Source organism: Euleptes europaea, chromosome 11 (assembly GCF_029931775.1).
Source record: "Euleptes europaea isolate rEulEur1 chromosome 11, rEulEur1.hap1, whole genome shotgun sequence".
NCBI lineage: Eukaryota > Metazoa > Chordata > Lepidosauria > Squamata > Sphaerodactylidae > Euleptes > Euleptes europaea.
This window is the reverse complement of record NC_079322.1, coordinates 1,317,091-1,341,895: the sequence shown is the minus strand read 5'-3', so window position 1 is coordinate 1,341,895 and position 24,805 is coordinate 1,317,091. Positions and strand designations below refer to the sequence as shown.

The window sequence follows — 24,805 nt, the reverse complement described above, 5'->3', positions numbered from 1 at the left end:
GCGGGCAAAGGGGCGGGCGCGTTCGCGCTGGAGTGACAAGGGGCGCCTCCAGTCGGAGGCCGCCTCCGTCAGGTGCAGTAGGCCAATGGGACAGATGGGCCCGTATGCGCTGGAGTGACAGGCAGCGCCTCCACTTGGAGGCCGGCGGGGAAGCCGCGTCCGCGAGGGGCGGGAACAGGCGGCGAGGGAGGCGCCCGGGCTGCTCCTGCGTCGTCGCGGCCGGACGCGCCGGCGACGCTTTGTGACGCCACTCGTGCGCGCCGGGGGGGCGTGGCCCTGCGGCTGCCGCGGCGTCGCTGAGGGGTCGTCCGCCGCCGCCTCCGCCGCCATTTTGTGCGGCCTAACCGACCGTGCTGGGGCGCGGCGGGGCCATGTCGGCCTTCTCGGAGGCGGCGCTGGAGCGGAAGCTGTCGGAGCTGAGCAACTCGCAGCAGAGCGTCCAGACGCTCAGCCTGTGGCTCATCCACCACCGCAAGCACTCGCCCCTCATCGTCACCGTCTGGGAGCGGGAGCTGCGCAGAGGTCAGCCCGGCGGGGGCGGGGCGGGGCGGGGCGGGGGAGGCCCGGGCCCGGCTCCTGGCGCCCGCGGGGGAGCGGGGGGGGGAAACCCGGCACCGCCGCCGCCGCCGCCGCAGCATTTGCTTTCTGAATGAGCTCTCCTGAGGAGCCCCCCCGGGGGCGGCGAAGGGGTCAGATTTGGTCCTCCCGCCCTCCGTTCATTGTCGTCACAACAACCTTGCGAGGCAGACTTGGCTGAGAGAGAACAGCTGGCCCGGGGTTGAACACACGAAGCTGCCTTATACCGAACCAGACCCCCCCCCCCCCACGGGTCCCTCCCAGTCGGTATCGGTCTACTCAGACGGGCCGCGGCTCTCCAGGGTCTCAGGCAGAAAAGGGTCTTTCCCATCACCCTACCTGCCCGGTCCCTTTTACTGGAGAGGCCGCCGGGGATCGAACCCGGGACCTTCTGCATGCCGAGCAGGTGCTCTGCCACTGAGCCACCATGGACCCTCTCAGGGCAAGGGGTGCTTGGAGCCGGGTTCCATCTCTCCCCGCCCCCCAGACCAGGGCACGCTCAGTCCGCTTTCAATATACATGGCAGCCAGATTTCTTGCTGTGTGAAACTTCCTTTGTTTCCCCTTGTTCTTGGACCGAGGTCTTGAACAATAAGACTTAAATAAGCCCCATCTCTAAAAACACCTCCCTTCGACTCTTCTCTGCAGCCTCCAAAAAAAGAGAGACAAAATAAGTACGCTGAGGGTCATAGAAGTCATAGAGTTGGCAGGGACCACCGGGGTCATCTAGTCCAACCCCCTGCACCATGCAGGAAATTCACAACTACCTCCCCAGACCCCCAGGGACCCCCTACTCCATGCCCAGAAGATGGCCCAGATGCCCTCCCTCTCATGATCTGCCTCAGGTAATAGAATCAGCATTGCTGACAGATGGCCATCTAGCCTCTGCTTAAAAACCTCCAGGGAAGGAGAGCTCACCACCTCCCAAGGAAGCCTGTTCCACCAAGGAACCGCTCTGTTAGAAAAATCTTCCTGATGTCTCTAAGAGGAGCTGAACCTATTGCTCCAAAGTTATTCAAGAAAACATGGACTGTTTGTTAAAACGTGGTGTAATCCATTATAGCCTAAGTTGAGACACATAAGGACAACGCAAAAGGATATGTACCGAGGAATCCACTGATGGAAGAGGGCAGGGCACAGCTGGTCGGAAACAGCAAAATCTGCTTGCAAGCGCTCGCCAGAGTGTATTATTCTGCTTGTATGAAAGCCCCCCCCCTCGCCCGTATCTCTAATGCCAGCGTCTAACACACCTTGTGGGGTTGTTATAGAATAGGGAATTGGTGATGCCTTGTGGAATGCCTGGACAAGGATGTGTAGGATAGGGTGTAAATGTTATTGCGTTCATTCATTTAATCTGGTGAGTCTGTATAGCATATTGGCGTTTAGACAAAATAATATAACAATAATTAAAATGCAAGAGAAAGGGAACATCCATTCAGTGTGTAAAAGGAAGTAAATAGTGAATGCATATTTTAAGATAGCAAATTAAAATTACAATCAAAATAGCTACAGAATCAGGGATATTTAACTAAGCACAGAGTTAACGGCAGCAGCTTGAATCCTCAATGCAGCGAAGATGTATTTGGAAACTGCCAGCGAGATGTGGTTTTCATTTTCAGACAGAAGATTGAGTATGTGACAGTACTCCAAGTAGATGGGAAAAGATATAAGAAGGGAGTGATGTCAGAAAAGCTCCTAAACTGTCATAGAATTTGCATGAAAAACGTGTCAAGAGTGTCAGGCGCCTCAAGACCACCAGAACATTATTGTATTTTTAATATTTGTTTGATTTATATCGCAAGCCACTTTGAGTTCAAGGGAGAAAGTCAGCTGGTGATTGTGTTCAATAGATAAATAAAGCTGAATGAATGATATGCCCATAGCATTCTAGACTGGTAGGGATACTACATAATAGTTCAGTGCTACAGCAACAACAAATAGTCCTTAAAGATTAGCACATTCATTTTAACACGAGCTTCTTGTGGGCCGGATCTCATGGAAGTTTATTCTCCATTACATGTCTTTCAGGTCCCCCTGGGTTTTTTGTTGGTCATAGGAAGAGATTGTTTATGCTGGACTAAAGAGCTTGTTGACTGCAGCAGGGAAGCCAGCGGTACCACATTAGTCTCCTGCTGCAAGGCTCTTGCAAGTAGCATTGTGGACAAGCTGAACATTGTAGAATGTCGGACTCAGGCTGCAGTTAAAAGAAAAGTCACAGCAACTATTTAAAAAAGAACAGCAGTGGGTAGCCAGCCATTTATTTTTGTTTTAGAATACCTGCAGTTCTAGAAGATGAGCAGTAGGAGGAGATATGTTGTGCTTTGGGCTGCACCAAAATGAAATGAAGAAATAATTATAGGATGGGGAAGACTTGTCTTATCAGTAGTGTGTGCAAAAAGGATCTTGGGGTCTTAGTAGACAAAACACTGAACATGACTCAGCAGTGTGATGCGGTAGCTAAAAAGGCAAATGCGATCTTGGGCTACAGCAACAGAAGTATAGTGTCCAGTTCACGCGAAGTGATGGTATCGCTTTACTCTGCTCTGGTTGGACCTCACCTAGAGTACTGTGTTCCGTTTTGGGCACCACAATTTAAGAAGGTTGTAGACAAGCTGGAACGTGTCCAGAGGAGGGCAACAAAGATGGTGAGGGGTCTGGAGACCAAGTCCTTTGAGGAAAGACTGAAGGAGCTGGGTATGTTTAGCCTGAAGAGGAGGAGAGGGGATATGATAACCATCTTCAAGTACTTGACGGGCTGTCATATGGAGGATGGTGCCGAGTAGTTTTCTGTTGCTCCAGAAGATCGGACCAGAACCAATGGGCTGAAATTAAATTAAGAGTTTCCATCTAGACCAGTGGTTCCCAAACTTTTCGGGCCACCGCCCCCTTGGTTCCACAAATTCAGCTCCAGTGCCTCCTACCCTATCCTATAAAAAGCCGCTGGCTTCTTCCTCTCCCCCACCTCTCCCCGCCCAACAGCTGACAGGCGGCGGGGAGGCCAGCAACAATGAGGCCGGGCCTCCTTCTCCAGGCTCCAGCAGCAGCTCCTCTCCGTCCCCCTCAGGCGGCTCCTAAAAGTCCAGCTCCAGGTTGCTGCTGTTGCCATCATCGTTTTCCTCAGGCGCCTCTCCCTGGCCATTTTTGCCCGCCTCCTCAGGGCGCTCGTGGAGGGCCAGGTAGCCCCTCAGCAGCCACATGTCCTCCAGAGAAGGGCCTGCCGTCTCCCTCCGTTCTTTCTCTCTCCCCCCATTTCTTTCTTCCTTCCTTTCTCCCTTTCATCCTTTCTTCCCCAGTTCCTTCCTTCTCTTTCCTTTCCCAATTCCTTCCTTCCTATTTCTCCCTCCCTCCCTCTCCCCACTCTTCCTTCCTTTCATCCTTCCTTTCTCCCTTTCATCCCCAGTTCCTTCCTTCTCTTTCCCAGTTCTCTTTCTTTCTTTCTTTCTTTCTTTCTTTCTTTCTTTCTTTCTTCCTTCCTTCCTTCCTTCCTTCCTTCCTTCCTTCCTTCCTTCCTTCCTTCCTTCCATCCATCCATCCATCCATCCATCCATCCATCCATCCATCCATCCATCTATCCCCAGTTCCTTCCTTCCTCTTCCTTCCTTTCTTTCTCCCTCCCTCCCTTGCCTGCCTGCCTTCTTTCCCTCCCCCTCCTTCCTTTCCTTGGGCTGCCAACCTCCAGGTGGTGGCTGGAGACCTGGCAACCCTAGCATCTCCCCCCCCCCGCCGGGAGATCTACGCCTGGTATGGCCCCCGAATGATGTTATAAATATGCAAATGGCCCTTGGTAGGAAAAAGGTTCCCTGCTCCTGGGCTAGATGGCCTGTATGGCCCCTTCCAACTCTATCGTACTATGATTCTGTGATTCCTTGTAGCAGTTCTAAGTTTTTGGTATGTTTGCATAGGACTGTGTTGGCGAACCTATGGCACGCGTGCCGACTCCGGCACGTGGAGCCCTCTCTGTGGGCACGCGCAGGGGCCGGAGCCAGCCGGCAGCGCCACCCCCCCTCCGGCGCCCCCCACCCCAGCCATTCACTCGCTCCGCCGCCCAGGCAGGCAGGCAGGAGGAGGGACCCGACCGCTGCTCCGGTGCTACAGGAGAGGAAGGGACCGCTACGGAGCCGCCGCCGCCGCCCTTGCTCACAGGGGACCTCTCCGGCGCACCCTGCGCCTCTCCATCCAGAGCGGCCCCGGGGAAGCGGCCGGGCAGCCCTGCTCGTCTTCTGCAGCCGCCGCCGGGCTGCTGGGGCCTCTGGGCTGCCGGCTTCTCCACGCCACACTCGCCGCCGCCTCGTCCCAGGCGGGCAGGGGGAGGAGCGTCTAAAAGTCCAGAGCCCGGGCTGAGAAAATGAGGGTGGGAGGGAGGGTTTTTCTGCCCCTCCGTCTGCTATCCCCAAGTGTGGGGGGGCGTGTTGAGGGGGGGCCCTGCTGGCGCTGGCTGAGGGCGGCAGGGTGCTCCTGGGGGGGTCCGGCCGCCTGCGGTCCCCCCCTCTGTGGAGACGCGGGCTGGGGGGCCTGGGGGCGCCGCCGCCGCAGAGGAGGGTCTCCCCCTGCCCCACCGGGAGGAGCGTCCTGGAGAGGCGGGGGGGAGGGGCAAAGGATCCCCACCGGAAGCGGTGGGGGGTGGGGACACCTTTGGGCCCGAGGGCTGCCCCCCTTCCCCCCCATCCCCAAAGGCGCGGCTTGGGACCCTTGGGGGGGAGGGGCCCTTCTGCTCCATCCCACTTTACTTTTGTTCCTGACACCCCTGTGACTCACTCCGGGCGCCTCGCGCGCCTCGCACTGAGGCCGCAACTGTCTCTCCCGGGCTCGTTTCCCGCCCCCCTTCCCTTCCTTTGCATCAGGGGGCCCACCTTCTCTGGAGAGAGGAGCCTTCCAGCCCATCTGCTTCCCCCCCTCCAGGGGATTCCCTCCATTGCAGGGTTTCTCTGGGGCTTCTTCTTGGATATTTATGCATTGGGGGGGGGGCGGGTTCGCCCTTGGAAGAAGAAGCTCCTCGTTTCTTTCTGGGCGAAAACGCACGGGAGGTTTTGCCTTGGATTTGGCGCTCTCAAGGTGCACATTTTCCCCCATCTGAATTCTCAAAACTGCACGGGGGCTTATTATTGAGTTCTGAGAATTTGGCTGGGGCAAATGTGCGTTTGGAGAGCAGAGTTTTGAGAATTCAGATGGAGAAAATGTGCATCTAGAAAGCGGCAAATCCCAAGGCAAAACCTCCCATGCATAAATGGCCTTTCCTTTTCTTCTCACCCTCTCTTGCTCCCTCTCCACCCCCCTCCCTGGCTCTAACCAAGCTGCTGGCAATTTTGCATTGTCCCCCGCATCCCTTCTTTGCAACACCCCTCCCCACCTTCCGACTGGGATAGAGGGGCTCAGGGTCTCCGCTCCTGCTTGTATCTGAGGAAGGGTCCTCTGGCTCTCCAAAGAGAGAGGCTCTTTCTTGCCTGGGAGGTTTTGCCTTGGATTTGCCACTCTCTAGGTGCACATTTCCCCCGTCTGAATTCTAAAAACTACATGGAAGCTTATAGTTGAGTTTTGAGAATTTGGATGGGGGAAATGTGCATCTAGAGAGCGGCAAATCCAAGCCAAAACCTCCCATGCATAAATGGCTAGATCTCTCTCCCACCCCACCCCACGCAAATCATTTTGGTCTCTAAGGTGCTGCAGGACTTGAACCAAACTATGCATGACTCCAAATGTGCGGGAATGCCTAAACTAAAACCTCAGTATTCAGGTTAAATTGCCGCATTGGCACTCGGCGATAAATAAGTGGGTTTTGGGTTGCAGTTTGGGCACTCTGTCTCTAAAAGGTTCGCCATCACTGGCATAGGACATATAACTTTTCCAATGTAAGTTCCATATGAACTTGCTAAAACCAAGCTTGGTGCACAGTTATTTTCACCATCACTTTCATCTTAAGAGACTATTCTCTTACAAGAATATATGCTGAACCTTATTACATCTCAACTGCTATTTTATACATATTGGCATGGGAATGATGACTTCAGACTTTGCTTTCTTAAGTTGGTCTTTTGAGCCACGCTCGTGAAATAATTGCTGCACTTGGGTGTTATGCTTTATATGAATTCTCCTTTTTAGTGTTGCTCTGTGGCTGCAACCTTTTTCTATTTGTGCTCACTTCCTCCATTTTCCTGTAGAAGTTATTTGAATAACCATGTGTCCACGTTGTGGGGAAAATGGCGACTGTGTTTTCAAAGCTTTCTAATTAAGGGAGCCTTTTTGGTAGAAGAAACACTAGGGGAAGGAATATTTTTTATTTGTGCCCATACTGGTTAAATGTATTTTGTGATATGTTAGATAAGTGACTATTTTTTTTCTTAGCTGTGTGTAGTACTGTGTTAACACTGAATGTTGTCTTACACATTTTTGAGAGAGTATCGAAGAGATTTTATAAAATCTGTAGGCCTTCTAATTTGCTGCCCAACAAGGGAAAATATCACTAAGACAACACTATAGGTGCTGGAATAGATATTCAACAGGTACGTTACAGCACTCTTGCTCAATATATTAACAATATTATCTAGAATTCACAATAGTCTATATATATTTTTATGCCTATATGGGCAATTTTACTAAGTGTTAATGTCACACTATAACCATAGACTATATATTCACCTAAAAATTCTTTCCAAATAATACAGTAAATAATCTCCACTGTTCTAGAATAAAGTATTCAAGGTCATACAAAGAAAAGTAAATCTCAGTAAAGTGATCGTTCTACTGTGAGATTTACTTTCCTTTGTATGACCTTGAATACTTTATACTAGAACAATGGAGATTATTTACTGTATTATTTGGAAAGAATTTTTAGGTGAATATATAGTCTATGGTTATAGTGTGACATTAACACTTAGTAAAATTGCCCATATAGGCATAAAAATATATAGACTATTGGTTTCTTTTGAATTCTAGATAATATTGTTAATATATTGAGCAAGAGTGCTGTAATTTACCTGTTCAACAAGGGGAGATAGCAGGTTACTCTAGATGAGCATTCAGTCAGGTGGTTTTCACTGCCCTTCGAAAGATAGTTTTCTTGTGCTGAGGAAAATAGTTCTTCACTGGAAACTTTAATCGCTTGTGGAACGTGCCTTCAAGTCACAGATGACTTATGGTGACCCTTGTAGGATTTTCAAGGCAAGAGGAGTTTGGAGGTTGTGTGCCATTGCCTGCCTCTGCGTGGGCTGAGAGAACTGTGACTGGCCCAAGGATACCCAGCAAGTTTCATGTGAAGGAGTGGGGAATCGAACCTGGTTCTCCAGATTAGAGTCTGCCACTCTTAACCACTAGAGCTCACTGGCTCTCCGCTTGTTTAGACATAGTTTGATTTTCAAATTATGATTATCTGAATTGATCTCCAAACTGTTAATCATAATGTCAACTATGTACTTTGTCTACTGGATTGATGAAAAACAGGGTCAGATTAGTAGTTGAACTAAAGGTTTTTGCTAAATTAAAGTTTCTGTCATGCGAGATGTCATGCTGGCAGTCTAGGAATTTCTTAATTGTATGTCTTCATTTTATGATTTGTAAAAACTGCATTTAAAAACAAAGTATCTTCCTTTGAATTTTTTTATTTACAGTTCGGAGACTATCTTTAAAAAGGGTACTTATTTGGGGTGAACGTTTAAGTGACCTGCCACAAAAAATTATCTAAAAAGCTGTCAAGCAGTGTTATGTGGGCTATCATTAGAATTTTGAGAATCTCATCTTAAAATAGGATTTTAGTCCTCATAATTTTAGTGGTGGTTAAAATGATGGCTGAATGCTGGAGAATAAGAGAAATAGAAACATGCATTTTTTAATCTTTTCTATTATGTTTAACAGTTTAACAGTTTGACTTGTGTTAAATATTTGGTGTTAAACATTTCTATTGCCTTAATATTGCACCTTTCTCAATTTGCATGGTTCATATTAAATTCTAAACTAAACATCTCTATTTCTAATTATCTTTAATTTATGGTAGTGCATATTTATTGCCTAGGCAGGATAGTTTCCTTAAGATTCTTTTTTTTCTCTTGAAGGCAAGGTATATTTCCCTGTTGTGGTCCTTTTTGTAGTATTTATCAGCATTAATGAATATATTTCCCTTAATAGTGTCTTTAAACTTGTGAGTCATAAGCAGTGATTTGAGCCCATTCCTGGGTGGGACGGGGACGGTGGCAGCTGGGATGGTGCAGTTGAGAAGCTTCCTTAGAGGCTTCCTGGCTGCCGCGGAGGGGAGAACACCAATGGAAGGTCCCACCAAGCCCCGTGCTGTGGCATAGGGTCCCAGGGCCAGCGGGGATGCCCTCCATGGCGGCATAAGTGCCTGGTTATCCTGGGATAACCAGGCACTTATGGTGCTGCGGGGTGACGTAGGCTCCTAAGCCGAGTCAGACCCTCCCTTCAGAAATGCGCAGTATGTCTCATTGTGAACTGCTGTACTGTTTTTAGAAGAAATTAAGTCAGTTTTCTGTTTTAAGCCATTGATTATCATAAATACCAAGTAGAAGGTTGTTAAAGCCTTTGCTTGTTATCGTGTGGGATTCCTTTTGTGATCTGTCATTCTTTTTTCCTCTCCGTTGGTTACGGATGCTATATTCTGATGGGGTGAGAATGCTGGGGCATGAATCCCAGGAGGTTGTTGGTGATGCGGTGGGGTCTAATGGTTAGAGTATCAGTCTAAGACATTGGGCACTTGGGTTCAAATCCTTACTCAGCTGTGAAGCTTTTTGTGTACCTTTGGGCCAGTCATTAACTCTCAACCTGACCCTCCCCTTCAGGGTTGTTCAGGGATAAATAAGGGAAGAGGAAAGCAATGTAAGCCACCTTACATGTGTTATGTAGGTGGAGCCGACAATTCCTTTGATTAGAGGTAGATTTTTCTACCCGTTATAAAGGGAGGGGAGCAAAGAGAGAAAAAGGACCCTCCCAAATGAAAATGTTGGGAGAGGAGAAGCAGACACACAAAAAACTGGGCAAAGTGAGAGCCAGAAGTTAACTTTCAAGGGGGGGGGGGAGAAGAGAAGGAAATGAAGATCCAGATAGGCAATCTCTTATTGAAAAGAAAAGCGTTGTTTTTTTTTAAACCAGAAGGTGAGAAACAGATGGAGGATGGCAAGAGGAGAGTACAAAAGGAAGAACAAAGAAGAAAGGTTTAAAAGATCGATTTAGAGTTGCTTTTAGATGTAAGCGGTAGTGAACAAGAATCCAGAAAAGCTGATTAAGCAAGAAATAGGGAAGTGGGGGGACAGGGGCCATGGCTCAGTGGTAGAGCATCTGCTTGCCACGCAGAAGGTCCCAGGTTCAATCCCCGACATCTCCAGTTAAAGGGACTAGGCAAGTAGTTGATGTGAATAGACCTCTACCTGAGACCCTGGAGAGCTGCTGCCTGTCTGAGTAAACAATACTGACTTTGATGGACCAAGGGTCTGATTCAGTATAAGGCAGCTTCATGTGTTCAAGGCAGGGTGTAAATGGGGATGGGAGTGAAAACTTCAGCTGTTAAGAACATGGTTCCTTCTGTATCTATGGACGAATCAATAGCTCAATTGCAACTGTGGTAAGGCTGATAATCATAAACCACACACCATACGCGTTTTGGCCAACAGGCCTTCATCAGTGGTCAGATAAAAACCTATTTAAAGCACACTCAAAAAATGTATCGCAATATATAAACAAAATTATAAAAGCCCAGATATGTATGTAGGGTGTATAACAAATTTCAAGTTTGAAAGCCCTCTAGATGAAGTAACTGCAAGTTGTTCTAACTTAATTATCAATAAGATCAAAAAAGCCACTATAGGCAATATGATTTATGCTGATCATGCTCCAGTTTATTTATATCTGACTACTGACAACAAGTACTAAAATTCATTGATATTAAATAAAGAACTTTTGAATAATCAGATAATTAAAAGAAAGGTAGACAAGGAACTCAAACTTTATTTTGAAATAAACAACCAAGCAGAAAGCTCTGCCTTAAATATCTGGGAGGCCACCAAAGCATATTTTAGAGGTCTCGCAATAAGTAAATAAGCTTACCTGAAGAAAGTAAAGAATGCAGAAAGGCAGAAATGTTTACAAAAGATAAAAAAATTAGAAAATCAGCATAAAAAGAAGCAAAGCAAAGAAATAATGATAGAAATTAGACGAGAAATTGAAATTAGCACAGATTGATATTATATCTATTCATAAACAGATGTTACTTACAAAACAATATTTTTCAATATGGAGATAAAGCTGGAAAATTATTAGCTAATAAAGTTAGGAAAATTAAAGCCAAACAAAATATAGTAAAATTTGATTAAGGGAATGGTAAGTTCTCCTGATAATAAAAAAAATCTTCAAACATTTCATGATTTCTACCAGACGTTGTATAACTCCAAACAACCTAATAAAAATGCAGTCAAAGCTTTTTTTAAAGAAAATTAAAATCCCTTAATTATCAAAAGAAGATAAGGAAGTAATGGATAGGGAGATAAGTACGCAATAATTGGAATCTGTTGTTAAAAAAAATAAAACTTAATAAGTCACCAGGCCTGGATTGCTTTATTTTGGAATTTTATAAAGATTTTTTTCATTTAATTAAAATACCTTATTTAACTCAATAAAGACATTTACAAACAAGGGAAATTTCGACTCTTGGTCAGAGAGCACTGTGGTTGTTATTTTGAAATCAGATAAAGATCCAGCTTCTCCCAGTTCGTATAGGACAATTAGTCTACTAAACACTGATTATAAGATACCACAATCCTGTCCAATAGATTGAAACTGATTATAGGGAAATATATATCAATTGATCAAAATGGGTTTATTCCTCAAAGGGAGTTGTCAGCTAATATAAGGAAATAATTTAATTGAAACAATTAAAAAGTATAAATTAAAATCAGTTATGTTCTTCGATGCGGAGAAAGCCTTCGACATGGTGGAATGTACATCTTTCAAGGAGACAGTAAATACTTTTAGATTTGGTTATAATTTTCAGAAATGGGTGGAGATATTTTATACCACTGTTATGCAAAAATAAGGATACATGGAGAATTATCGGCTCCTTGCAATATTTCAAGAGGGGTTAGGCAAGGTTGCCCCCTTTCTCCTCTATTATTTGTCACTTCACTAGTAATCACTATAAAGAGTAATAGAGCTATAAAGAGAATTAATATAAATAGGATTGAACATAAAATTAGCTTATGTGCAGATGATATTGTAATTGCATTAACAGAGGTAGAGAACTCCAGTAAAATTTTATTGGAAGAAATTAACAATTTTGGGATAATTTCAGGATACAAATTAAATAAAGTGTCAGGCTGCTATCTCGGTTTCGTTATTGCCTCTGTCTCTGCGCTGTATTGTCTGCCCCCCAAGGTCGCATACCTAGGCCTGGGAACTCAGCTCCTGGGAAACTGTATTCAGCCTGTGCGTGTAATCTCCCGCCTTTCCTGCCTTATAATATCTCCCAGCTAGTGAGTCTCTCATAGCTGTCATTTTATTCGTTTGCACTGTATGCCTATTTGACCAGTAAAAGCCATCTGTTTGGACTCTATCTGACTTTGTGGTGATTTCTGGTTCTGTGGGCCAAGGGCTGACATTATGACAGCTATCCCTTCTCTTCACCATTCTACTAGCCAGGCTGGAGCCCAGGGGGGTTCGCCTGCCACTTGGATGGGAGCTGTGCAGCTCTCCAGGTGATCTACACCCTGGAGCCCTTCTCTGAGGATCCTACTCTGTTACAAGACTTAATCCCTGAACTTTTCCGGACGACCCGAGAGGTTTGCCGCTTGAGGGGACTGGTACAGGAACAGTGGCAATCTCTTAAAGGACGTCTCTGGATGTTAACGTCGGAGGATACTGATGCTCGTCTAGATCTTCAGGACTTGGATCAATTACTGGACGATGCCCGATTGGCGACTGAGGATTTACAAATATTAACTGGACTTTTGGATAATCTTATTTCTCGAGAAACTCTTTCTACCATGGCGGGAGCCCCGCCGGAGGGTTTTTCCCTGATCCCGGATGCAGCCAGCTGTCAGGCTGAGGCCAAGCGAGTCGCTATTAGCACCGCTCTTCTCCTTGTGGAATGTACAAAGGACACCCCGGTAGCCACCTTGGCTCAAGTTTTGACCTCGACTTTTGGAGCCGAGGCACCCGCACTGGCGGTTCGAGTACAACCTCTGCTGGGCGGGGAACCCGACCCCCTACTCACACTCCTGGAGACAGAACTTTTGCCGCGCATTACGGCAGAGACTGCCCTAAGACTTGAGAATGCCAAAGTTCTTGCGGATCAGCAAGCCGCCGAAGCGGCTAAGGTCGCAAGAGAGAGAGAGGCTGCGGAAGCAGCCAGGGCGGCTGCAGCAAGGATTAGGAATCTGGCGAACGTGGACACGCGCCCCAAGGACAATCTACTAGGGCTATCGGGTCTGTCTTTTTCCCCGGCGTTTGTCCCGTCGCGCGCGACCCAACGCGCACGCCGTTTGGCTGACCGACGTCGAGACTCAGGAGAGTCTGAAGACGAGGATTTATATGGGGATAGCTCTCAATGGGCCACAAGCTTCCGGACCAGTAAGCCTTATCTTACTGGTGGCCCGAGTGAGGAGGTTCATCTCTTACGAGCCCAGAATCGGGAGCTCTCCGACCGTGTTGATCAACTCCAGGAAGTAATGGAACTTATGCTTCAAGAGAACAGGCAATTACAACAAACCCTGATAGCTCAGAGACAGCCCGTTCCGATACCGGGTCAGGGGGTACCCGTACAGCCACCCGCTAATGTGCCTGCTCCACCCTTGCCTCCTGGAGCTCCTGTTGCTCCTCCGCCCGGACCACCCGTGCAACCACCCGCTAATGTGCCTGCTCCACCCTTGCCTCCTGGAGCTCCTGTTGCTCCTCCACCCGGACCACCCGTGCAACCGGGTCAACCTGCGCCCGGCCCTTGGAAGCAACTCAAATTGAGGACTACGTATGACGGATCTCTCGAGACTTTGCCTTGTTTCTTGCATCAAGTGGACAGTTATATGCGAGAACAAGGACAACTTTTCCCCACGGAAGATAGCCGGGTGCGTTACGTAGCTTCCCTTCTGACAGGTAAAGCGGCTGACTGGATGGTCCTCCAGTTTGACACCCGCTCTCGTGCTATTCGTTCCCTCAACAACTTCATGACTGCCCTGAGAAGGAGGTTTGAGGACCCCTTCCTGGGGGAAAGAGCCAAAACGGAACTCTTACAATTAAAACAAGGCTCTGCTACAGTTCGAGAATTTGCCGATGAATTTCAACGACTGGCAAGTAAAATTGTAGGTTGGCCCGAGACCACCCTGATCCATCATTTCAGGGAAGCCTTGCATCCTGACATTCTGAACTGGTCTTACATGCGAGGCGATCCCGATACCCTCGAAGACTGGATCCTATTAGCCGAGGAAGTGGAAAGCCGCCGACGCTTTATTTCTCTCGTCCGTCAAAAGCACAAGGAAAAAGGCACCCAAAAGCCTCAACCCAAGGCACCACTGCTCGTCCCACGAAATCCCCCACGTCCGCCCCAGGAACGTGAAACCTGATTTCAGAGGGGTGCCTGTCTTACATGCGGAGAAATGGGCCACTTTGCAGCCGTTTGCCCACGCCGCCAGGAATTATTTCGTCCCAGCACGACAACCCGCGCCCGAGGTCGTCCACCACGCAGAGGCACCGCGGCCACCCGCAGCGCAGCTCCGGGAAGGCCCACACCCTCTGCACTCCATGCCGGGGACCCAGCCTCCCTGCCTGCTTCCAACGACCCCGCCGGGTCTCGGATTACAAGTGCCCCATTGGGGGACAGCTTTCCCTCTTCGGATGAGGAAAACCCTTGGATTTCTCCAGCCTTAAACCTGGAATCTCCCCTCGACTTGTCAAAAAACGGCTCCGGTCTGTGGTGAATGGAGCGTCTCCACAGACCTCTCAGGATCTTCCGATCAAACCGAATGCTCCTACCAAAATCAAAGAAGTGGACTCCACCGTCTACGTAGATGCAGTTTTACAACAACTTAACGGTGGCCCACAAATCCCCGTCAAAGCACTAATTGACTCCGGTTGCTGTCGCACTCTCATAAGCGAAACCACTTTTGCTGCACTCAGAGCCGACTCTGAGGCTTTACCCGCCCCCGTCCAATTTGCCCAAATGGACGGAAGCCATTTCCAGGGGGGTCCAGTTGATCACCGCACCATAGGGGTGGCAATGGGAATTGGTTCCCACTGGGAACAAATAGACTTCACTATAGCCCCTATCCGATTTGAAGTGGTCTTGGGAATTAACTGGATTAAAGGACATAGTCCCAGTATTGATTGGGAAACAAACACTATCTCCTTCGCTAGTCCCACCTGCGACCAGCATCGGCAAAACTTTGCTCTGCTATATCCGCCCGTTCCAGCATTAACCTCTACTGCCCCAGCACCACCGGCTCTACCCGCTGTATACCGGGACTTTGAAGATGTCTTCGACCTTAGGGAATGTGATGCCTTACCCCCCCACCGGGCCTCAGACTGTGCGATTGAAGTGGTAAAGGACTGCACATTAACCAAGAGTAAGATTTACCCTATGAGCGCTTCCGAGCGCACTGTCCTCCGGGACTTTTTGGACAAAAACCTCGCCAGAGGGTTCATTCGCCCTTCGAATGCCCCAAACTCGGCCCCCGCGTTTTTCGTCCGGAAAAAAGAGGGCGACCTTCGCCTGTGCATTGACTTCAGAAAGCTCAATGCGGTTACCCAGACCAACGCCTATCCTATCCCATTAATATCCGATATTTTGGGACAATTACAGGAAGGCCGTGTGTTCTCTAAATTAGACTTGGTGGAAGCTTACTACCGAGTCCGTATCCGCGAAGGGGATGAGCACCTCACTGCCTTCTCTAGCTGTTTCGGAATGTATGAATTCCTTGTGATGCCGTTCGGATTAAAAGGAGCCCCGGGGGTCTTCATGCAACTCATCAATGAAATCCTACATGACCTTCTATATCATGGGGTGGTGGTCTACTTAGATGACATTCTCATTTATTCGAAAACTATGGACGAGCATGTGGCTCTGGTCAGGGAAGTTCTGCAACGCCTGCGTAACCATCAACTTTTCGCAAAACTAGCTAAGTGCGAATTTCACCAAAGCAAACTCACGTTTTTGGGATACATCATCTCCCACCAAGGTCTTCGCATGGACCCCGCCAAAGTCCAAGCCGTCCTCGATTGGACTCCCCCCACCAACCGGAAGCAAGTACAGCAACAAGGAGGCTCCTGGTACAAGGACTCGAAATTGTATGTACCCAAAGCTCTCCGAAAGGACGTTTTACATTTAGCTCATGGAGCCAAAACAGCTGGGCACTTTGGGTTTCTGAAAACCCTTCACTTATTGCGCAGACAGTTCTGGTGGGGGGGAATGCGTTCCGACATTGACTCCTTCATCCGCAGCTGTCCCGTTTGTGCCGCTGCGAAACGATCGCAGGGAAAACCCCCGGGACTGCTACAACCTCTTGAAACGCCCAACAAACCTTGGGAAGTGATTGCTATGGACTTCATGACTGATCTCCCTCTCAGTGGGGGTAAAACTGTGTTATGGATTGTTACTGATTTGTTTTCTAAGCAAATACATTTGATTCCATGCGCAGAGATCCCCTCTGCTCAGAAACTGGCCCGCCTCTTCGTGACGCATATCTTTCGCTTACATTCGTTTCCGCGTAAGATAATTTGTGACCGCGGAAGTGGTTTCGTTTCTAAGTTTTGGAAAGCTTTCCTCAAGTTGGTGGGAGTGGAACAAGGGTTGTCTAGTGCATACCATCCTCAAACCGATGGTCAAACTGAACGTGTCAATGCTGTACTTGAATGTTATTTACGCTGTTATGTTAACTACCACCAGGATAACTGGGTGGAACTGTTACCTTTAGCAGAATATGCCTACAATAATGCCATGCATCAGTCCACAGGTTTTAGCCCATTTTTTGCTGTGTATGGACAAGATTTCAGTCCCATCGCTCCTGCAGATGATGTAGAGGGGGAGGGGAACCCCGACATTGCCTCCTGGGCACACGCCCTCCGTACCACTTGGCCCTGGCTCGTTAGCAACCTCGACCGGGCCAAACGTAAATACAAAGCGCAAGCTGACAAACATCGCTCCCCCGGGGGTGATCTGCAAGTGGGTGCTTTGGTTTACCTTTCCACCAAAAATCTCCGTTCCACCCAACCGTGCCATAAGCTCAGTGCTAAATACATTGGCCCTTTCCCCATCACCCGGGTCATAAACCCTGTCACGGTGGAACTGGCTCTCCCCAAATCCTTGAGGCGTGTGCATCCTGTTTTCCACATTAGCCTCCTCAAACCCCATGTTGCTTCTCCACAGTGGCATCCGGACCCACCTCCTGCGCAACCCATCATGGTGGGGGGGGAGGAACACTTCGAAGTCTCCAAGATCCTTGACTCCCGTGTTCACCATGGCAACCTGCAATATTTAGCCCGTTGGAAACATTTCCCCCCTGCCTATGACGAATGGGTGCGCGCACGGGATGTCTCCGCCCCCGACCTCGTCGACGCCTTTCACATTGCTTACCCAGATAGGCCAGCCCCCTTGCGAACTGGGAGGGGGCCTTGAGGGGAGCAGAATGTCAGGCTGCTATCTCGGTTTCGTTATTGCCTCTGTCTCTGCGCTGTATTGTCTGCCCCCCAAGGTCGCATACCTAGGCCTGGGAACTCAGCCCGTGGGAAACTGTATTCAGCCTGTGCGTGTAATCTCCCGCCTTTCCTGCCTTATAATATCTCCCAGCTAGTGAGTCTCTCATAGCTGTCATTTTATTCGTTTGCACTGTATGCCTATTTGACCAGTAAAAGCCATCTGTTTGGACTCTATCTGACTTTGTGGTGATTTCTGGTTCTGTGGGCCAAGGGCTGACATAAAGGAAGAACAGAAATTATACAGTTTTATTTAGATCGTACAAAGAATTAAGTAAATAGTATAAAAACTTTAGAAGGGATGAAGATGTTGATCAAGTCAAATATTTAAGTATCTGGTTACCGTATATACTCGCGTATAAGCCGAGTTTTTCAGCCCAAAAAAAGGGCTGAAAAAGCCGAACTCGGCTTATACGCGGGTCAATACGGTAGAGGGGGGAGGGAGAAGGGAGGGGGGAACTTACCTCCGCCGTCTTTTCCTGGCTGGGAGCGGCCTCCAGAGGCGCCCTGCGGCCGCGAGGAGGCCGCCCAGCCGCCCCCACCGCCTTCTCCCGACCGGGAGTGGCCTTTAAAGGCGCCCTGCGGCCGCGAGGAGGCCGCCCAGCCGCCCCCGCCGCCTTCTCCCGGCCGGGAGCGGCCTTTTGAGGCGCCCTGCGGCCGCGGGGAGGCCGCCCAGCCGCCCCCGCCGCCTTCTCCCGGCCGGGAGCGGCCTTTAAAGGCGCCCTGCGGCCGCGGGGAGGCCGCCCAGCTGCCCCCGCCGCCTTCTCTCGGCCGGGAGCGGCCTTTAAAGGCGCCCTGCGGCCGCGGGGAGGTCGCCCAGCCGCCCCCACCGCCTTCTCCCGGCCGGGAGAGGCCTTTAGAGGCGCCCTGCGGCCGCGGGGAGGCCGCCCAGCCGCCCCCGCCGCCTTTTCCAGGCCGGGAGCGGCCTCCAGAGGCCCCCTGCGGCTGCAGGGAGGCTGCTACGCTGGCCCTGCCGGGCCCGCCGCCAGGAGCCCAGAAGGAACGGTAAGCCTGCGCTCGCGGGGGGGGGGGGGTTAAGCCGACCCTCGGCTTATACGCGGGTGCCTAATTTTTCCCCATTTTTGGGGAGAAATTAGGCACCTCGGCTTATACGCGGGTCGGCTTATACATGGGTATATACGGTAAGTGAAGATCAAAAGGAAAATGTAAAGTTAAATTGTGATCCAGTTACCCGGGGAATGATGACCCAAATTCACTCTTGGCAGACTCATGATTTTCTTTTTTGGTAGGATCAACATAATTAAGATGAATATCCTCCCTAAATTAAAAATTTTATTCAAAAATTTGTTTATTGAAATTCCAAAAAAATAATAATTTTGTAATGGCAACAGATTTGCAATAAATTTATCTGGCAGAATAAAAAACCAAGAGTTAAAAGCAATAATTTGTATGAGTTAAGAGAGAAAGGTGGAACGGGGTATCCAAATTTTATTGGGTATTATTTAGCTGCTAAAATAGAAGGTTTAAAAGCTTGGCTTGCTCCAGAAGATAATTTAGCGTTTGTTAACATTGAACAAAATTTTATACAGTTTCCACTGGAGAAATGATTATGGATTGAAAAAGATTGTAGGAAAAAATACTACAACAATGACAATAGGTTTGTTAATAACTTAATAAATGTATGGGATCAGATAAGACATGTATTCATACCAGGAAAATTCTTATTAGCATCAATCATGGCAGATATAACGGTAGAGAATATAGCTAAACAATCCTGTCTTAGCTGTACATTAAATGACTATGATAAATATAGTCATTGGTTTAAAGACCAACAAATCATCTATTTAGAATTCCCTGAGGAAAACAGAATAGTATTAGTTCTTGTAGGTTATCCGGGCTGTGTAACCTTGGTCTTGGAATTTTCTTTCCTGACATTTCGCCAGCAGCTGTGGATGTCACAGCTGCTGGTGAAACGTCAGGAAAGAAAATTCCAAGACCACGGTTACACAGCCCGGATAACCTACAAGAACCAATGAACTCTGACCGTGAAAGCCTTCGACAATATTTAGAATAGTATTAGCTCCCTTCAGATATCTTCAAATAAAAAAATATTCAGTAATGCTAATTAAAAAGAGCAGATTAGTTCCTAGAGCCCTGAACGAATTTGAACAATTATTTCAAGCAAAATTTCTGAGACTATGTTTTATGCTTTTTATTTAAAAAAATAGGCCAATAAAACCACCTGTACAGCAGAAATGGAGTAGAAAATTAGGATATGAACTAGATGAAAAGAAATGGACATTTACATTCACGAAGGGTGCTAATTTTACTATAAGACTTATGGTTAGGGAAAATTTATTTAAAATGATAGATATGTGGCATCTTTTTCCCAACAGAATACAAAAAATGCTGAGCTTGAACAAAGGCGGTAGCAATTGTGGGTTCTGCAACCTTGCCAAAGCCAATTTTTTACATCTGTGGTGGGATTGTAGAAGAGCTAATGCATACTGGAAGAAAGTGACCCAAATTATATCTGATAGACTCGAAATAAATATTCCAGTAAATCCTGAAATAATTCTATTAAATTATATACCAGATATACAAAATGATCTTCAAAACATATTCCTTCACATGATAACAACAGCTGGAATTAACTTTGCAAGATATTGGAAAGAAAATAAACTCCCAGATCTAAATAATTGAATAGAAAAGGTTAAACAAACTTAATTACGCTGACATTATAAAAATGATAAAGACATGGAAGATCAGGGCGCTGTTTGGATTCCAACGATCTTTAGAATGGAAAAAACTTTGAAAAATCTAGAACGTGGAGAGGAAGACGAGTAATGTTTTTGCTGACTTTAATATGCTGTGTTTTTTATTTTATTATTACTTTTATATGTAATGGTATCCCAATTTTGCCTGCAAAAAAGGGATGCTCTTGCCACAGGTTCCAAATTCCTTCTTATGATTTGCATGATGTGCCCTAGCCCAAAACCAATGTCTGCTTTCAGATCTCTGCTGGATCTTGATCTTCTTGTGCTGTACTAGCTCTAACTCCCTTCTGTTAAATCCGTGCTAGCCTCTTACAGCTGACCTACAGGTTTATGGTCTTTAATAATAGGGCTACGTATCAACCTATCTGTACACGCTAGTCATTTTTGGAGGTCCTGCTTCGGTATCCCCCGTCATCTAAAGCTAGAAGGGTAGGAACCCAAGGAAGGGTCTTCTCGGTTGTGGCACCAAAACTTTGGAACTCCCTCCCCAGGAGATTCATCTGTCTCCCTCTAGCCTTTTGCTAGCTTGTAAATACTTCTTTTTTTGGGGGGGGGGGTGTCTGGCATGCCCCCAATAACAGTTACTGTCCCTCCTGGTGTTTTTAATATATGTTTAATTGAATTATTTTATAATTTTACCATTTTTATAGCTCCAATATTTTAATTAAAAAAATGTTTGTTGCCTTATAGACCCTGATCAGGCTGAAAAGCGGCATAAAATGTTTTAAATAAAATATTAAATCTACTTTTATCTTAACTGGACCCCAACAACAGCACTGTTTGGAAGTCGGCAGCTTCAGATAATCATAGATACCTTTAAAACTACTATTAATCTGAACATGAGTTATTCTGGCCAAGAGCTGTGGGAGGGGGACTTGCATAGTGCTTATCACCAACCGTGTCTGATTAAAATGACATAACTAAGAATTTTAAAAAAATATACAATTAAGAATAAAGTCTGGTTTACTCTGTTTCTTTTTTATTATTGTTGAAAGTAATCAAATTGTCAGGACTGACACTAGCAGAGAGGGGTACAATTTCAGTGTGGTTATAGGCATTGAGAAGGGAGAAAGACCAATGCGGAAGAGCATGGAGGAATGGTGGAAGAGGCACAAAAAGGTTGATGGCAAACGTGGACCAGGATAGTACCAAGAAAAAGTACCAAAGTGGCATGGCTCTGGCACTTAATATCTGACGGCTTGTAATACTGGTGTTGGAGTGCCTAATGCGTCTTGCCATACGCCCAAACACTGGGAAACTCCTGAGGTCTTTGATGGGTAGTGTTTCTTTCGTACTTGTGGTGCCATGTGACAACTCTAGTCTTCCCACTATATGCATTATCCTGAATGGCATTGTAGAATGTAGATTTCTGCTTGTATCCTAACCCTGCCTTCCAGAGTTTGCGGGGGGATTCATGGCTTACAGAATGGGAGATGATAACGCTTGTGAAGAGTTTAAGCTTAGTATGAAAAGCTTCTCTTGCTTAATTTCTGTAAGTCAGAGTAGGCTTAAAAGAGCAGGACTCGAAATTAAAGCATAGTTTTGGAGGGGGAGCCATGTTGGTCTACAGTAGAGCAGTTAGATTGGAGTCCAGGAGCTCCTTAAGGGCCAACAAGAGTTGCAGTGTATAAGGTTTCGAGAGTCAAAACTCTGTGTCTGACTAATCTTGTTGGTCTCTAAGGTACTCCTGGACTCCACTCTAACTAAATGAAAACATGGTAGACCTACATCTTCAGCTTGAAGACGTGATTTTAAAAAATAGTGCCTACGTTTATCTTTATATGAGAGTCGTGCCCATGCGGTACAGTTCTAGTAGCTAAAGCGCTGGGTTTCAGTGTGAGAAAAATAGGACCAGACCTCTTCTCAACCATGAAGTTAATTGGGTGGGCTTAAGGAAGTTGAATGAAACAAAAGTCCAGTGACACCTTAAAGACTAAACTCAACCATTTCTTTTCTCCTGCCTTAGCAAAGCCAAATCGGAAATTAACATTCTTGTATCTGGCCAATGATGTCATTCAGAACAGCAAAAGGAAAGGACCAGAATTTACAAAAGACTTCGCCCCAGTCATAGTGGAAGCTTTTAAGCACGTTTCCAGGTGCGGTACACTTTCTTCAGTACGTTACGTGAAAAGCATGCTCTCAATAATTAAAATGTTGGAGAAATGGAATCAGTGTGCGTTGTTGCCTTCTAGAAATGGAGTGACATGGAGATGGTGTGAATGTTTAAGCAGCAGTTATGATAAAAGTGAACTGAATTTAGCTGTCTGGAGGCGTAGCTTGAATGAAATGTGTGTCAAAACTTTTATACTGAGAAGTTAGCAGCTTGTAATGAGCCACTTAGACGAAAGATAGCAGATGATCGCAGACGGATCAAAAGAATATTCTCAGATCAAAAGAATATTTTGCATTAACATTGAAAACATCGAATTGTTCACAATTGTATTGTTGTGCATATAGCATATTAACTGGGGACAAAATGGATCACATTTAATATATCTAATTCTGTTGGGTTTTTAAGATAAAAAATCTTCATACTACACATTTTGAGCAAGTAAACTTCCTTTTAAAACATCATTCCAAAAGAAAGATTATTTCATAGATTTTCTTGCATTTGCTGACCCAAATTTTCACTTTTCCGTTTGAAAAATGGATGAACGTTTGTGTGTGGCACAAAGGACCCATTTATTTTGATGAGTGTTTCCTTCTGCCCAGGTCTGCCTATCCCTGGACTTCACAGTGTGGTCTTAAGCAGGGTTTACACACCCTTGTAAGTCCATTGCCTTCAGTGTTTGGAAGGGTTTAACTGCGCTTTAGCATTGTGCATTTTCGTAAATGTTCCTTTAAAAATTAAAGAAATAATTCTTTCTGTATTTATTACTCTGTTAACTCTGCCATCTCTGTATATATAGTGATTACGTGAATTGCTTTTTATCGCCCCCACAGTGAGACTGACGAGAGTTGTAAGAAGCACCTTGGCCGTGTGCTGTCTATCTGGGAAGAAAGATCTGTTTATGAAAATGATGTCTTAGAACAGCTTAGGCACGCTTTGTGTAAGCTAATTTCTTCTGTATGCAGTTCTTACTTTTTATGGCTTGAACCTCTTTTTGACTGACGTTTAGCTCTCTGCACTTACTCTAGATGGTGAAAAAGCCCCTAGGAAACGCACCTACGAACAGATAAAAGTAGAGGACAACAACTGCTCCACGCAGAGTTCTCCATGTGAACCCCCACAGGTAGAAATTGTCTGGAAAAGTCCAAACAGAGCTTCAGTCTTGCTTCCAAGAGTGTTTAATAGAGTAATTTTGGAGAGTTCCTTTTACAAAAGGGCTGTATGTATGCATATTATTGAGCTGCTGGGAGAGTCTGAGAGAAAGTGGCCAATGGTAACCTCTTTGCTCTAATATTGGCAGTAACAACTAGCAATTAACAATGCATTTAGCCATGCTGACTAGCTTTCTGCTGAGCTGCCAGAAGTATTGCCTGTGTGTAATCTGCGTAGTCGGTAGCCCTTGGTGTCACAAGCGATTATTGTGGAATAGACATAAAACATGGGCTTCTCAGGGAACAGAGGACGGCAGACCTGCAGGGAATTGGTTAACGTATATTGCAGTGATATTTTATGTCTTGGTGGTAGAGGGGGAGAGAAGTTAATTGGTGTTGTATATTCTTTGCCATAGAACCTATTGCATTGTATCTTGATAGCTGATTGTTGTCTAAAGTAATAACACTTTTTTAGACTACAGATCTCATTAGAGCATTGCAAGAACTAGAAAATGCAGCCTCTGGGGATGCAGCCGTTCATCAGAGAATAGCTTCATTACCTGTAGAGGTCCAAGACGCATCCTTACTTGATAGAATAACAGGTAAGGGAAACGGCAGTAATTTAAATAACAGCCATGTTAGGGCTCGACAGGATTATTCTTTATTGATGGATGTCGATCCATTTGTTTCCTATAGAGTGTGACTCTGCCTTAGCAGCCAAGAAAATTCGGGTTAAAGCAGTATTTAATGAGGGCATTTAATGTGAGCATTTAATGTATTTGATGACTAGGTTTTTTTTGGGGGGGGGTCAGACTTTTAATGTTATCATTTATGACGTGGGTCTATATGACCGATTGTAATGGCCTTCGGGTGCAAACAATCAACTTTATCGTATTATATTGATTATTCTTTATTGGAACATGAATGTGCTATTGTTACTTTCCAGATAAAGAATCGGGAGAGCAGCTTTCAAAGATGGTAGATGACGCGTGTATGTTACTGGCAGATTACAATGGCCGGTTGGCGGCTGAAATAGATGATAGGAAGCAGCTGACGCGGATGCTGTCTGATTTTCTGCGATGCCAAAAAGAAGTTCTCACAGAGAAAGAGCAAACATTGGAAGTGCGTAACTTTGTGGTAGTCCTGATCTCTAACTTTTCTTTACTAAAAAGCTTTGTGTTTAAAATTTCTCTCTGTGGGATAGTAGATCTGCTTTCTTTCCATGTTTTTCTTTTAACTAACAGAATTTATCTAACTAAAGAATTTATTTTAACTAACAGAATGCTTAAGAACTTAACTTGTCCACACTGTTGTAGAATACCAGTCTCTTTGCCCCCTTCCACCCCAAGTCATTTGACATTTATTAAGTTTCATTTTATCAAGCATGTTGGGAGCACATGCATTTAGCATACTGTGACATCCCAGTTAAGTTTTTCTTTGAGTCAGTTTGAACAAGGAAGTTTTGGTGGATGAATTTTTTCGTGCATTTGATAGGGAACATGTGCACAATAGTTAAGTTTTGAATCTTAGTAAAACAGGTTTATTCAGTGAGGATTATTC

General features: G+C 46.3%; 1 protein-coding gene across 1 annotated transcript in view; it reads left to right on the top strand.

Annotated features, from left to right (window-relative positions):
- Positions 1 to 368: 368 nt before the first annotated feature.
- The window catches only part of RPRD1A (regulation of nuclear pre-mRNA domain containing 1A), a 49,974-nt gene continuing 25,537 nt past the window's right edge, over positions 369 to 24,805 (top strand). Inside the window, exons 1-6 of the mRNA XM_056857442.1 lie at positions 369 to 522; positions 21,951 to 22,080; positions 22,928 to 23,034; positions 23,123 to 23,217; positions 23,721 to 23,847; positions 24,192 to 24,367. Coding sequence (XP_056713420.1) covers positions 372 to 522; positions 21,951 to 22,080; positions 22,928 to 23,034; positions 23,123 to 23,217; positions 23,721 to 23,847; positions 24,192 to 24,367 — 786 coding nt within the window. The 5' untranslated portion in view covers positions 369 to 371. The remainder of the gene's footprint in view (positions 523 to 21,950; positions 22,081 to 22,927; positions 23,035 to 23,122; positions 23,218 to 23,720; positions 23,848 to 24,191; positions 24,368 to 24,805) is intronic.